This window comes from Dipodomys ordii, unplaced genomic scaffold, assembly GCF_000151885.1.
Source record: "Dipodomys ordii isolate 6190 unplaced genomic scaffold, Dord_2.0 Scaffold107, whole genome shotgun sequence".
Lineage (NCBI taxonomy): Eukaryota > Metazoa > Chordata > Mammalia > Rodentia > Heteromyidae > Dipodomys > Dipodomys ordii.
In genome coordinates this window covers 1,968,119-1,983,639 of record NW_012267323.1, presented here as the reverse complement: position 1 = coordinate 1,983,639, position 15,521 = coordinate 1,968,119, and the positions used below count along the sequence as shown (strand labels likewise).

Sequence of the window (15,521 nt, the reverse complement as noted above, 5' to 3'; positions counted from 1 at the left end):
GGACAGTTCTGGGGTTTGAACTCAGGGGCTGGACACTGTCCCTGAGCTGCTTTGGCTCAAGGCTAGTGCTCTACCACTTGAGCCACAGCGCCACTTGCGGCTTTTTCTGTGTCTGTGGTACTGAGGAATCGAACCTAGGGCTTTATGCATGCTAGGCAAATATTCTACCACTGAGCCACATTCCCAGCCCCACTTTGTTTTATTATATTTTTTTTCTGCCTGTTCTTTTTTTGGGTGTTGAGGATCAAACTCAGGACATTGAACTTGCTAGGCAAGCACTTCTCAGCCATCCATGAGACTCTCTTCCCCAATGAACCACTAGAAAACCAGAAGTGCCACTGGGTCTCAAATGGTAGAGGGCTAACATTGAGCAAAAGAAGCTCAGGAACAGCTCCCAGGCCCTGAGATCAAGACCTACAGCCTAGCCAGGTACCAATGGCTCACACCTGTCATCCTAGCTACTCAGGAAGGCTGACATCTGAGGATCACGGTTCAAAACCAGCCCAGGCAGGAAAAGTCAGTGAGACTCTGATCTCCACTGAACCACCAAAAAACCAGAAGTGGTGCTGTGGTTCAAGTAGTAGAGCACCCGCCTTGAGCTGAAGAGCTGAGGGACAGCGCCCAGGCCCAGAGTTCAAGCTCTACTACCCCCCAGTCCGAAAAAATTCTCCCTTCTCTCCTCCCACCCTCCAGAAAACTCAGGGCTAGCAGTCTGGGAGCATTTATTAAGCACCTGCAGTATACTCAGCATGAGCAGGGGTGGGGAGGGAAAGCAGTAGAGCAGTTGGCCAAGATAAGTTGGACATTACTGGAGTCCCAGCGTGCAAGTGTGACTCTCCCTTGATTGTCACCTGCCTTGAACTATTCCGCCGTGGGTCCCTGGCAGAAATTCCTGTTATAGAAATGGCGGTTGTCCCTGGTCAGCGCTGTGGCCAGTTGGGCCCAGAAGCTGCCCTGGCCACTGGGCTGATGGGGCCAGAAGAGGACGCTCTGACGACACAGACGCTGACGCAGCTGCACGTAACGGGAGCGGTGGACATCGGGACGCAGGATGACCAATACCACGACGTCCTTGCGGTCCTCCAGCAGGCGTTGCTGGACCAGCAGGAAGCCGGTACGCAGGAGGCCACTGACGCGATCGGTGTGAGCCAACACAAAGAGGGTCTTGCGGCTGCTGTAGATGGAGGCCCAGAGGTTCTCAAAGAGAGTTTTGCCTGGGAGCCAATCCCGTTCTTCCAGGCATAAGCGTAGGGCCCGCCGTCCACGCCGCTCCTCTAGCTGGACTCGTAGTTCATTGTACACCCAGTCGGCCACGGCGGGCTGGGCCTTGTCAAACACTACAAATGCATCGTAGGGCAAGGCGTGAGCGCCAGATCGCCTCTTCCAGGGAAGCCAGGCCTGGCAGAGGTAAAAACAATACCAGAGATCCCATCCGTACACATGCTGGAGGATGGGGACTGTGATACCCAGAGTCACAGCCAGCAGGGAGAAGCCAAAACAATTCCAAGAGACGGTCTCATCCAGGCAGAGACGCAGGTCCTGCGCGAAGATGCTAAGACCTTGTAGTTGGGTGGGGCTGCCACATTTTACCTGACTGGGCAGACCTGGGACAGCGTGTTGGATCTCCAATAAGAACTCCACAAAGCAGGCCCCGCACGCACAGTGTAAAGGGTTGGTGCGTACATCAAGGGTTTGGAGGTTTTTCGCCAAAGATCCGAACCAGGAAGCCTCCACCGTCTTGAGGTAATTGTGGCTGAGATTGAGTTTCTGAAGTTGTACAGCCAGCACGAAGAAGCCGGGGGCCACAGACGTGATTAAGTTGTTGCTAAGGTCTAATACCTGCAGGTGGCTGCTATTCAGGTGCGTGTCATTTGACAAAGCCTTCAGCTTGTTCCCTGCTAGATCTAGAACTTCCAGATTGGGCAAACAATCCAGGCCAGTCCAGTTGAAAAACGCCAAGAAATTATCCTGAAGACGTAGCACCTTAAGGCTTTTGGGGAGATGGTCCAAGGTACGGGGCAGAAGGGTGTGTAGCTGGTTCTTAGACAGATCTAGCTGTTGTAGGACTTTCAGGCCTTGGAAGAATCGGAGGTACAGATCTCCTTCGGCCCACATACGGCTCACGACATTGCCGCTGAAATCGAGGGTGTGGAGTGAGGTGCTGCGGAGTTGGGGTGATACACGGCTGTTAATGTCGTTGTATGCCAGGCTGAGGATGCGTAGATGGGGTAGGAAGGCCACAAAGCTAAGATTATGGCCTATGCCTTGCATACCAAAAGCCTCGTTGTTAAAGCTGAGGTCCAGGGCCTCCAATTGGGGTAACTCCTTGAACGATTGGCTATAATACAAATCCAGCTTGTTATGGCTCAGATCGAGAACTCGTAGATTGACCAGAGGGGTGAACTGGGAGCCGTTGACCGTCTGGGCTATGGAATTGTGACTTAGGCTCAGGCATTGGAGATATGACAGGTGGGTAAACATTTCGGCTTGGATTGTCACCAGATAGTTCCGAGAGAGATCCAAGGTGAATCTGGACTTCGGGCAGCTGGATATAAAGGTTTTAGGTTTGGGGGTGTCCAGCGGGGTTGGAAGGAAGTTCTCAGACCCCAGCTGGAATGGCTCTCCAGCCTCGATCTCTCCAGTGGTAGCTACCATCTTGTTCGTGCTACTAATCCGGTTGTCTGACAGGTCCACCAAGCGCAGGTGTCGGAAGGGCTGGAAAATGCTGAGCTGGGCATGTTTGATGAAATTCATCTGTAGACTCAGAGTGCGGAGGTCCGGGAGCTGGGCCAGAGGCTTTAGGGTGTGTTCGTTGAGCGATCGGAAGAAGATGCCATTCATGTGCAGTTCTTGCAGCGATGTGAGGCTCCCAAAGGAAGGGGCCAGCCATAATTGAGCAAAGGATACCCTCTTGCGGTAATTAAAGGATAGGTTGAGCTTCCGCAGTTTCGTTAGGCCTTGGAAAGCCGTTGTCTTATTGATGGATTCATAGAGAAAATTCTCACTCAGATCCAACACGGAGAGGTGAGGGAGCCCTTGGAACCATTGGGGGTTCAACTTGTGGAGAGAGCTGTCCTTCAACACCAGGCCTTCGAGGTGACTCAGGTGGCTAAAGGTGTCATTGTGCAACCAGAGAGATCCATGGGGACATTCAATGCAAGGATTCCGGGCGTGATCACAACGGCGACAATTGCCCCCCACATCCAGGATGCGCAAGGCAGTCAGACCGGCCAGATCTTGGGGTCCCAGCTGGACAATGCGGTTGTAAGACAACAGGAGAGATTGCAGGCTGGGGGGCAGGAATCGGGGTACCTGGGTGAGGTTGTTGTATTTGAGTGACAGCTGGGTGAGATTGCTCATGCGCAAGAAGACTCCAGGGGCCACGTCGAGTGACCCACTGCAAGGGTTCTTATAATAGCAGTTACCATCCATGAAGAGGGTGCGCAGGGCTGGTAGGTCGGGCAGGCTGGATGAATCCAGCACCAAGATGTTGGTATGACTCAGGGTCAGGTTCACCAGGGATTTGGGCAGGGCCGGTATAGTGGTGATGCCATTGTAGCTCAGGTTGAGATCTTCCAGGGTGGGCACTGCCAGGAAGGTGTGGGGTTCGATGGTCATATGACAGGTAAAGCGCATGGGGCTCAGGCCCCGCGGGGGACAATTCCATTTGAGGTTCAGCCGGCGCAGGCTGGGAAAGTGGAGGAAATCGGAGTCGTGCAGGTGGTGGATTCGATTGGAGAGCAATGAGAGGCTGGTGACGTTGTCGCGGGGGGCTGTGGCAGAGAAGTGGGGGACAGACTTCAAGACAAGCCAGTTGCAGTTCACCAGGCCTTCCTGGGGCTGGAATTCACAGGGGATGAAGGCGGGCAGGGACCCCAAAGCCAGGGCCTGTGCCAGCACGGCAGCCTGTACTAGGAGAGACAAGGGGAACTGGACCCCGTAGCAGGAATCCTGCCAGGGCCAGGGACTGTGTGAGTACCCAGCCTAGCTCTACCTGGACCTGTATCATCTCATGGGGAAGAGGGGGGTGTCTTTAAATAAACCTTGTCCCTCCTCCCCACTGAGCCTCTTGGCTATTGAACCCCTTTCCCATGCTTTAAGACCTTCTAAAGGGGGCTGGGGGATGTGGCTCAGTGGTAGAGAGCTTGCCTAGCATGCATGAGGCCCTGGGTTCGATTCCTCAGTACCACAGACACAGAAAAAGCCGGAAGTGGCGCTGTGGCTCACGTGGTAGAGCGCTAGCCTTGAGCCAAAGAAGCTCAGGGACAGCGCCCAGGCCCTGAGTTCAAGCCCCAGGACTGGCAAAAACAAATAAAACGAAGGGACAACATCTTGATCCTGAGTTCAAACCCTGGCTCTGGCACTAAAAGAAAAAAAATCCCAAGAACTAGGCCTTGGCTTCTCCCAGACTCCGTCTCTCTCCTCACGGCGGCTTCTCTTTCCTCCTGAGGAAAGCAGCCAGGTCCCCCCCCCACTTTCCCTTCTCTAGGGCCCCCCTGAAATCCTCTCTCTACTGCCATCCTCCGCCCCTGCCCCCAGCCTCTCATCCCTCCACGTTCCTTCCCCCTGACCAAGAAACAAGCAGGTGTTTCTTGCTAGAAGAACTCTACTGGCCTTTTCCCTTCCTGTCCCCAGCCCAGAGTAGGCCCCAATCTACTGCGGGCCAGAAGAGAACGGAGGATTGATTCCGCGGGCAGCAAAAGGCAGAGTCTCCCCCCCCACACCCCCAACTAGCCCTGGGCAGCCACATCTGGCCACGGAACCCCGGATCCCATCACCAACGAACATCCCAGGCCTCTGACTGCGCAGAGTCTCAGCGATCAGGGAGGCAGGCGACAGTCACTAATGTTCTTGTCCGCTGCCAGATCAACTCTCCAACTCCATCTCCTCCCTCCCTCCCCCAGTCCCCCCCACCCCCACCGATCTTCCCCGGGGGAGGGGGAGGGGGGCGGGCAGTCCCACCTACCATGTCAGTAGTGGAGAGGTGATAATGGTGGGTCCCGCTGGCAGGCTGGCTAAGCAGTGACAGAAAATTTGGTTCCTCCACTAGGGTCCCTCAGATAAAGGAAGTGAGACTTTCTCTTATAAACTGAGAGGCTAGCTTTCTCTACCACAACGCCGCCCCCCCACCCCTGCCATACACACATAGGCTGGCAGACAGAGCAGGTGTCCGACGATGATGAATCACAGGGCCATTTGCATAGCTAGTTGGCTCAGGGACACTCTTGGTACCCCTTCCTCTTTCTACATGCACGCCCCCCCCTCCCGCCTCCCCTCAGATAGCCCGTGCCCCAAGAAGGCTTCATACATCTGTTGGGGGCAAGGGGAGAAATCTGGAGAGGAACAAGAGCTTAGGTTTCACTGAAAATCAGGTTTCGGGGGAGCTGGGTGCTAAAACCACATACTAGGTCCCTCCCCTGTCCCCAGGTCTGTTCATATTGTCAGGACATCTGCCCTTTCCATCCTCTGACTCTGTGTGGCTTCTTCTTTTCTTTGGCGGAGGTGGGGCTGGAACTCAGGGCCTGGGTGCTGTCCCTGAGCTGCTTTTGCTCAAAGCTAGCGCTCTACCACTTGAGCTATAGCACCATTTTCAGCTTTTTCTTTTTCTTTGCCAGTCCTGGGCTTTGAACTCAGGGCCTGGGCACTGTCCCTGAGCTGCTTTTGCTCAAAGCTAGTGCTCTACCACTTGAGCCACAGCGCCCTTTCTGGCCTTTTCTGTGTATGTGGTTCAGGGGAATCAAACCCAGGGCTTCATGCATGCTAGGCAACACTAGGCCTCATCCCCAGCCCTATTTTCAGCTTTTTCTAAGTAGTTTTAATTGAAGATGAGTCTGATGAACTTTTCTGCCCAGGCTGGCTTTGAACTGGGATCCTCAGATCTCAGCCTCCTGAATAGCTAGAATGACAGCTGTGAGCTACCAGTGCCTGGCATGCTTGTCTGTCTTTCTTTCTTTCTTTCCTTCCTTCCTTTCTTTCTTCCTTCCTTCTTTCCTTCCTTTTTTTTTTTGCCAGTCCTGGGGCTTGAACTCAGGGCCTGAGCACTGTCCCTGGGCTTCTTTGGCTCAAGGCTAGTGCTCTAACACTTGAGCCACAGCGCCACTCCAGGCTTTTTCTGTGTATGTGGTACTGAGGAATCGAGCTCAGGGCTTCATGCATACTGGGCAAGCACTCTACCACTGAGCCATCTTCTCAGCCCACTTTTTATCTTTTTGTCAGTCCTGGGGCCTGAACTCTGGGCCTGGGCGCTATCCCTCAGCTCTTCAGCTCAAGGCAAGCACTCTACCCCTTGAGCCACAGCGCCACTTCTGGTTTTCTGGGTGGTTTATTGGAGATAAGAGTCTCACAGCCTTTCCTGCCCATTGCTGGCTTTGAACTGCGATCCTCAGATCTCAGCCTCCTGAGTAGCTAGGATGACAGGCGTGAGCCACGAGCGCCTCACTTTTTTTTTTTTTTTAAAGTTTCTAAGTGTGTTTTTTGTTGTTGTTGTTTTAAACCGTAATCACAGAAAACTAAGACATGAACGGGAAGTGCACAGGTGCTCCAGGATAGATTTCCCACTGACCTCAGGACCTGGGCAGGTCTGCGTTCAGGCTGTGTTTCGGGGGTGGAGGGGTGTGTTGGGGAAATGTCACACAGGCTCCCCCGTCCCCCCCAATTCTCAGGGCCAGAGGCGCGGTCCCATCACTCAGAGCCAGGCTGAGATGTTGATTTAAAAATACTTTATTCTTTAGAAAATACAGCATTCAATCCATCCTCCTGTCCTGCAAGGACCTTGCCCAGCCCTTAACTTGACCCCACCCCACCGCTGCCAAATTGGGCTTTCTAACCTGGACCAGGACCCCAGACTCCATTCTCTGTCCCTTCTCCCCCTGGATGTCAGAGTCTCCCCCCTTTCTGTACCTCACCCCTACCAGGCTCCTTAGTCAGCCAGCAGGGCTCCTACACAGACCCGCTGGGCACACAGATGACAAGCAGGGGACAGCGCAGCCTAGTGGCCCTCAGCCCTCCTGGCCCCGCCCCCAAAGGCGGGACTTCCTGAAAGCCAGGCTGGGAAGAGGGAGATGGGGGGGGGGTGGAGGGGGATCAGGGGGATGGGGACAGACAACTCCATAGTCCACAGCCAGGTCTGGATGCCTAGCTGTCTTCTCCGTTCTCTCCCGGGCCTCGGATGAGGCGCTTGTGCCCCCGCTTGCCTCCTGGGCCCCTGGGCTTGGCGAAGGCCTGTTTGAAGGCGTGTAGCTTGGGGTGTACTTCATCATACAGGAACTCGGCCGTCAGCTCCGCCCCGTCGCCAATCTCAATCTGCAGGAGGGAGAGATGGGTATCACCTCCACACTGACCGCTCCCTGAGACATCCCTTCTGATCTCTCCCACCACGGCTTTAGGGGACCTTTTCTGTTTTCCTGCAGGTGGGCCTGGACCTTGGGTCCAAACCGCCCCCCCCCCACCCTGATTGTAGGGGCACCAACTTCTTTCTTTGGGGGGGGTCAGTTGTAGGGCTTGAACTCTGGGCCTGGGCGCTGTCCCTGAGCTCTTCAACTCAAGGCGAGCGCTCTACCACTTGAGCCACAGCACTACTTCTGGTTTTCTGCTGGTTCACTGGAGATAATGAGTCTCATGGGGCTGGGAAGGTGGCTCGGTGGTAGAGTGCTTGCCTCGCATGCATGAGGCCCTGGGTTCGATTCCTCAGCACCACATAAGCAGAATAAAATACAAGTGGTGCCGTGGCTCAAGTGGTAGAGCGCTCGTCTTGAGCTGAAGAGCTGAGGGACAGCGCTCAGGACCAGAGTTCAAGCCCCACGACCAACAACAACAACAACAAAAACAGTCTCAGGGATGTTCCTGCCCGGGCTGGCTTCGAACCATGATCTTCAGATCTCAGCTTCCTGAGTAGCTAGGATGACAGGAATGAGTCATCGGTGCCCAGCAAGTAGCACCAAATTCTATACCACATTTTTTGGGGGGTACTGGGGCTTATACTCAGGGCCTAGGTACTGTTCCTGGGTTCTTTTGCTCAAAGCCTGTGCTCTACTACTTGATCCACAACTCCCTTTCCAGCCTTTTCTAGTGGTTCATTGGAGATAAGAGTCTCACGGAGTTTCCTGCCCGGGCTGGCTTTGAACCGCGACCCTCAGATCTCAGCCACCCTGAGTAGCTAGGATGACAGGCGTGAGCCACCGGCGCCCGGCTGACTACGTTTGATTCAGGACTCTCGCAGCCTGCACCGCAGTGGGATCAAGAGCCCAGGGGAGGGCCGTGTACCTTCTTGGAGATCTCCAGCTGGAAGTCCTGCTCTACGGAGTCTAGGAGGCGGCTCTTGCAGCTCGAATAGAGCATGCGCTCTTTGATACTGCACTTATACCCGGGCATGGAGTAGATGAACACTGGAGAAGGGGGTGGGGGAGGGGAGGTGAGCGAGCATCTGCTCCCCCTTCCCCCCCCTCCCCGCCCCCCCGCCGTGGGCCCGAGCCCGCAGCAGTCTGCCCACAACTCACCCACAGACTCAAGAAAGTCCCCCTCGTGGGTATGCTTGTAGAGGAAGAAGTGGTAACGAGCTGTGTCTCGGGGCACCCGGGACGGCAGCTGGGTCACATCTGTGGGCTGGGTGTGCACCAACTCGATGGTTTCCCGCTCCAGGTCCAGCTTCTGTGGAGGGCGGGAGAAGGGGAGACATTGGCCGGGCGCTGGTGCTACCCCCTGGAAGTCCGGATATAATAGGACTGGCTGGCAAGAGTAGCCTAGTGGTCATCTCCTTCCTCCAGCACCTCCCTCCTCATGGCTGTCCTTCCATGGGGGGGACAAGGGGCGTCTCTCTGAAGCGACCCCCCATTCTGCCCCTTTATGGTTGCTAGAGAAGGAAATGGGCAATGGTGGCTCCCGTCTATAATCCTAGCTACTCAGGAGGCTGAGATCTGAGGATCATGGTTGGAAGCCAGCCCAGGCAGGAAAGTCGGTGAAACTCTCATTTCCAATGAACTGCTAGAACACTGGACATGGAGCTGTGGCTCAAGTGGTAGAGCGTTGGTCTTGAACTGAAGAGCTGAAGGTCTGTGCCCAGGCCTAGAGTTCAAGTCCCATGACTGACAAAAAAATAATAATAATAAATAATGTCTATGGCTGGAAATATAGCTTTAGTGGTAAAGTGCTTGCCTAGCATGCATGAAACCCTGGGTTCGAATCCTCAGTACCACACCCACAGAAAAAGCTGGAAGTGCCAGGTGCTGGTGGCTCACACCTGTTCATCCTAACTACTCAGGAGGCTGAGATCCGAGGATCTTAGTTCAAAGCCAGCCCAGGCAGGACCATCTGTGAGACTCTGATTTCCATTAACCACCAGAAAACCAGAAGTGGCGCTGTGGCTCAAGTGGTAGAGCGCTCGCCTTGAGCTGAAGAGCTGAAGGACAGCGCCCAGGCCCAGAGTTCAAGCCCCACGACTGACCCAAAAAAAGGAGAGGAAGAATTCTCAGCCCTGGGTAGGGGGGAGGGGGCTTTGACCTCAGGAAGCCTGGACCAAAGTGGGCACCAGGGAGGCTACAGACAGGAGGATGGGTGAAGGAGGCCAGGAGGGCAGGAAGGTATCTTGGGGCTGAACTGCTGGTTGAGGATGTGTGCAGAGGGGAAATGGAGGGAGGAGAGAGTGGTCCCCATACACACGGGGCTGGGCCCTGAATGCCAGGAGGAGGAGGAAGAGGAGGAGGAGGAGGAGGAGGGAAGGGGATGTTTCCACAGCACACAGAGAGCCGAGGCTGGTGGAGACAGAGATGACCCGGAAGGGGCGGGGCCTGGGCGGGGGGCATGGACGCCCACCAGCTGGATATAGTTGACCGTCTTCTGCTTGAGTTGCTGTAGTGCCCGCTGGGCCTCGGGCTGCAGGGGGAAGGCAAGGCCCTGAAGGGTCTGGTGCTTGCTTTCTACGCTGATCTCTGTCTTCACCTGGGTGGAGAGCCACGATGAGGGAGTCATGTGATTCCCCACCCTTCCCTGCCCTCCCCTCGCCCCCCCCCAAAAAACCACACCACCACCCGGCACACCCACCTCATTGATGCGAATCTGCTGCAGCTCCCGCTCGGCTGACGTGAGCGGAGCTGGTGCTGCGCAGGATGACAGATGCTTCTGGTACCCAGCGAAGGAGAGGTCATCCTGCATGGATTGGTGGGGGGGGGAGCGGGGAACCCCAGATGTATAAATAGACGTATAAATAGTTCCTGGATTTCCACAATGTCCCCAGCTCCCCCCCCCCCCAGAGCCTGGCCCAGCTTTGGCCAGGCTTGCCCTGTTCACCTTCCACCCTGCCATCCGGGACCCTGACCTTCACCGTTCCAAACAGTTCATCTTTGATGTGACCACCCCCAAACTCCTTCTTCACCGTAGCTCGTGTGGCTGCGTACAGCATCTTCAGCCGTACCTGAGGAGGGGGGGGCAAAAAGGAGGGGTGCAAACTGTGAGACCCACTCACCATCCTCCACAGTCCACCCTCCCCAGAGGACAGACCCTTCCCAGAGCCCTGGGAAGAGAACCTGGCCATTGCATTGTGCCCGCACGGCCGGCAGGGGGCGCGGCGTGGGGCTGAGGCTGCTGCAGGGTAGATCCGGCCCGCACGGGGGAGCTCTTACCCAACCCAACCTCAGCTTCTCAGAGCCAGACTGATGCCCTGCACTGGGATTGAAGGGAGACCAGGCTCCAGAGTCCTCTATCAGACTTGCTAATCAATCAATCAATCAATCAATCAATTTACTTCTCTATTTTTGTCAGTTGTGAGGCTTGAACTCTGGGCCTGGGCGTTATCCCTGAGTTCTTCAGCTCCACACGAGTGCTCTACCACTTGAGCCACAGCGCCACTTCTGGTTTTCCTTGGAGATCAGAGTCTCACAGAACTTTCCTGCCTGGGCTGGCTTTGAACTGTGATCCTCAGAGCTCAGCCTCCTGAGTAGCTTGGATAACAGATGTGAGCCCATTGGGGCCTGGCATAGGGCAAAGTCTTTTTTGGCCAGTCCTGGGACTTGAACTCAGAGCCTGGGCACTGTCCTTGAGCTTCTTTGGCTCAAGGGTAGCAACTCTACCACTTGAGCCCACAGTGCCACTTCTGGCTTTTTCTTTTTCTGTGTTTGCGGTCCTGAGGAATCAAATCCAGGGCTTCATGCATGCTAGGCAAGCGCTTTACCACTGAGACACCTTCCCAGCCCGCACAGTCTTTTCTTTAAACCACTTGGGTCTAGCTGAACTTCCTTCCCCCCCTTCCCAGTAGCTTTCCAGAGGTCCCTAAAGACTTACAGGAGAATTGTCAGGTGACCAGGCAAGAAAAAGCCACTCGAAGCCCTGTGCATTCTGGGAGTCGAGACGGAAGAGCAGGTAGCAGGGCTGCTGGGCATCTAGCAGTGGCAGCACGCTTCTGTCGTAGTCCTGGTCCCAGCCACCCACCGGCTCCTGAGAGGCCCCCAGCACAAGCTGCTCTGGGGGACAGAGGCTGGGTGAGCTGGAGTGACCATCTCCCATCTCCCCCCAACCCATTTTTTGTTTCAGCCCATCATGAGGCTTGAACTCTGGGCCTGGGCGCTGTCGCTCAGCTCTTCAGCTCAAGGCAAGCGCTCTACCACTTGAGCCACAGCGCCACTTCCGGCTTTTTCTGCTTCTGGGGTGCTGAGGAATCGAACCCAGGGCCTCCTGCATGCAAGGCAAGCGCTCTACCACTGAGCCACCTTCCCAGCCCCTGTTACTCACATTTTTTACCCAGGATATTTACCTAAGTAGAACTCACAGCTTCCCTGGGCGGGGGGAAATAAAATCAGGCTCTCTGGTCTTAACTCTGTTAGGTGCTGCAGAATGAACCCACCTGCAGATTCCTACCTGCTTACAATCCTTCTGGTCTGGGATTGCTCAGGGAGGGCTGAGAACTAAGGCCAAAGAGCAGGAGGTCTTCAAGCACTCAACTATGGACCTAAAACCCACGGTAAACTCTTGGCTGAGCAGCCCCGGACAGAGTGCACTGACTACCCGAGTCATTCACCACAGCATGGCTACTGGAAGGTTGGAAGGGAAGCGAGGCGGAGGGTACGGGATGGGGGGGGGTCCTCAGTCCACACCCAGTCTCCCAGGATCTATGCCCCCCCCCACACATACTGGAAGACATAGGCCCTTGGCATGGAAAGCAAGAGGGAAAGAGAGTTCTTCTTACTCAATCCCCCACGCCAGCCTGGCTTGAACCCTGATCCTCAAACCCTCCCCAATCTAAATCTCAGCTCAAGTCCCACCAGCCTACTGTATGATTCACAGGTCCTCAGGATCAAGGCCAAGACCCTGCCAAGCCTGGAATTCCTCTCCCCCCCTTCTATTCTGTTGTCAGAACCAGCTGATCATTGTCCCTTCTCCCCACATGACAGGGCATTTTCCCAAAGGAAGGATCACCTTATCTCCTTATGCCAGACTAAGTCTGCCACCCACAAACACGTGCAGCTCTCGGGCCTGCCCAACCCAGAAACCTGACAAAGCCCATCTCTAGGTTTAGGGGGAGGCTAGAGAGAATCCCAAGACAGCTGGGCGAAGGTGGCTCATGCCTGGCATCCTAGCTACTCAGGAGGCTGAGATCTGAGGATCGAGGTTCAAAGCCAGCCCGGGAAGGAGAGGCTGTGAGACTCTTTATCTCCGATGAACCACTCAGAAAACTGGAAGTGGTGCTGTGGCTCAAGGGGTAGAGCACAGGTCTTGAGCTGAAGAGCTGAGGGACAGCGCCCAGGCCCAGAGTTCAAGCCCCACCACTGACAAAAAAAAAAATGAAAGTGGCACTGTGGCTCAAGTGGTAGAGTGCTAGCCTTGAGCACAAAGAGGCTTAGGGACAGAGCCCAGACCCTGAATTCAAGCCCCAAAATCGGAATAAATAAATAAATAAGAGAGAACCCCAGAGCAGGGCACTGGTGGCTCACGCCTGTCATCCCAGCCACTCAGGAGGCTGAGATCTGAGGATCAGGGTTCAAAGCCAGCCTGGGCAGGAAAGTCCATGAGACTCTGATTTCCCATAAACCACCAGAAAACCGGCAGTGGCGCTGTGGCTCACATGGTAGAGCGCTCGCCTTGAGCTGAAGATCTGAGGGACAGCGCCCAGGCCTAGAGTTCAAGTCCCACGACCAGCCAAAAACAAAAAGAGAGAGAGAGAACTCCAAGACAGGGCTGGGCATGACAGAGTAACCAACAGGCACACACAGGATTCCCACTCGCCAAGAAACGTCCCCCTCCGAGTAGCCTCAGTCACAACCCCAGATGGGGAAACTGAGTCTTCAGTGGGGGTGAGAAGTCAGCATCCACATCTCCACATCTTGAAGCCACAGGGTCTAATCTCCAACCTATGTCCCAGCTCTCAGGAGACACTCACCGTCTTCAATGATCACTTTAATGAGTCGGATGGAGCCAGCCCGGGCCTTGGCAAAGAATTCCTTCAACTCCTCAGTGGCTACGAGAACAAGAAACATGGTGAGGGAGTTTTGAGCGTGGGGCAGAGTGAGCAGGAGAGTCCTATGGGGTCTGGCGGCCGAGCTGGGGAAAGGCTGGTTAAAAACGATCTTCCCATGTGACTGGGGAATCTGAGCCACTGAACACAAGCTCCCAAATTTAGCCAGCAGGAGTGGCAGGCGGGTGGCGGATTTGGCCCAGAGGGTGCTGGTGGGTGGGGAAGGGGCGGGGATGGGCAAGCTAGAGCAGCTAGGACCAGCCAAGCTGGCCACAGTGGACAGTCCACACCAGGCCCTTGTTTCCAGGAGGAAGGGGCGTGGGGCGATCTGAGATTCAGTAATGACATATCCATACAGAAGCAGACAAATTCTCCAATTGGACACGATATCCAGTCACACACACATATACACACACTGTCAAATCACACACAGTCTACCACACATGATGGTAATACACACCGGTGGGAGGCAGAGAAAAGTGGAAATGTGTAAGGGAAAAACAAAGGAGGAGGCAACAATGCTTGATAACAGTTACTCATGTAAGTGTCACCCCTCTGTACAGTATTTTTACAATAAAAAAGTCTATTAAAAGGGGGAAATGTGAACGTCCTTATTCATAAGCACTCACCCAACTAATCAACATAAGTATTGTTGTTTTTGTTTCTTTGGTGTCAGTCCTGGGGGCTGGAACTCAGGGCCTGGGTGCAGTCCCTGAGCTTCATAAAAGCTATTGTTAGCAAGGTGCCAGTGGCTCACGCCTGTCATCCTAGCTACTCAGGAAGCTGAGATCTGAGGATCAAAGTTCAAAGCCAGCCCAAGCAGGAAAGTCCGTGAGACTCTTTTCTCCAATGAACCACCAGAAAACCGGAAGTGGCGCTGTGGCTCAAGTGGTAGAGCGTTCGCCTTGAGCTGAAGAGCTGAGGGACAGCGCCCAGGCCCAGAGTTCAAGCCCCACGACTGACAAAAAAGAAAAAGCTAGTGCTTCTGCCATTTGAGTCACAGCTCCACCTCTGGCTTTTCTTTTTTTCTTCTGGTGATTAATTGGAGATTAAGAGTTTCAAAGAGGGACTGGGAAGGTGGCTCAGTGGTAGAGTGTTTGCCTAGCATGCATGAAGCCCTGGGTTCCACTCCTTACTACCACATAAACAGAGAAAGGCCAGAAGTGGCCCTGTGGCTCAAGTGGTATAATGCTAGCCTTGAGGACAAACAGACTCAGGGACAGGACCCAGGCCCTGAGTTCAAAGCCCTAGGACTGGAGTAAAAAAAAAAGTTTCACAGACTTTCCTGGTGGGGCTGGCTTTGAACCATGATCCTTGGATCTCAGCCTCCTGGAGTAGCTAGTAAGCGTGAGCTACCGGTGTCCAGCAGCAGGCATTTTTGTTCAGAGATAGGAACACTATACAGATAAAATCTTTTTATTTTATTTATTTTATTTTTGTCAGTCGTGGGGCCTGAACTCTGGGCCTGGGCGCTGTCCCTCAGCTCTTCAGCTCAAGGCGAGCGCTCTACCACTTGAGCCACAGCGCCACTTCTGGCTTTTCCTGTTTATGTGGTGTTGAGGAATCAAACCCAGGGCCTCATATTCATGTAAGGCAAACACTCTACCACTGAGCCACCTTCCCAGCCCCAAAATCTTTTTTTTTTAATTACTATTTGTGTGTGAGTGTGTGTGTGTGTGTGTGTGTGGTACTGAGGAATTGAACCCTAGGCCTCATGCATGCTAGGCAAGCACTCTACCACTAAACCACATATTCAGACCCCAGGTAAAATCTTGAGTTTTGCTAACACGCATGCCTTCTCTCTCTCTCTCTGTCTGTCTCTCTCTCTCAAACACACACACACACACACACACACACACACAAAACGTAAACACAGAATCACAGATCCTCAGAACACACACTCAGCCCCACCCAGAGCAGCTGAACAGGGGACAAGTCCTAGACTGGGGAAAAAGAGGGAAGGTTTTCTGGAAAGAAGAGTGGCCCTTAAGAGATGCCATCTTGCCGGGTGCTGGTGGCTCACGCCTGTAATCCTAGCTACTCAGGAGGCTGAGATCTGAGGATCACGGTTCAAAGCCAGCCC

General features: G+C 54.4%; 1 protein-coding gene across 3 annotated transcripts in view; it reads right to left on the bottom strand.

Moving 5' to 3' along the window:
• Nucleotides 1–705: 705 nt before the first annotated feature.
• The window catches only part of LOC105994585 (twinfilin-2), an 18,892-nt gene continuing 4,076 nt past the window's right edge, over nucleotides 706–15,521 (bottom strand). The window contains exons 2-9 of one of the 3 annotated variants that reach the window (XM_013028170.1): nucleotides 13,364–13,441; nucleotides 11,272–11,450; nucleotides 10,310–10,405; nucleotides 10,036–10,140; nucleotides 9,808–9,933; nucleotides 8,496–8,646; nucleotides 8,263–8,384; nucleotides 706–3,951 (exon numbers count right to left, since the gene is read on the bottom strand). In XM_013028170.1, coding sequence (XP_012883624.1) covers nucleotides 862–3,951; nucleotides 8,263–8,384; nucleotides 8,496–8,646; nucleotides 9,808–9,933; nucleotides 10,036–10,140; nucleotides 10,310–10,405; nucleotides 11,272–11,450; nucleotides 13,364–13,441 — 3,947 coding nt within the window. In that variant the 3' untranslated portion in view covers nucleotides 706–861. Of the gene's footprint in view, nucleotides 3,952–4,966; nucleotides 5,042–7,016; nucleotides 7,303–8,262; nucleotides 8,385–8,495; nucleotides 8,647–9,807; nucleotides 9,934–10,035; nucleotides 10,141–10,309; nucleotides 10,406–11,271; nucleotides 11,451–13,363; nucleotides 13,442–15,521 lie in introns of those variants that run through there. The other 2 variants (XM_013028169.1, XM_013028167.1) reach the window with 2 other exon arrangements.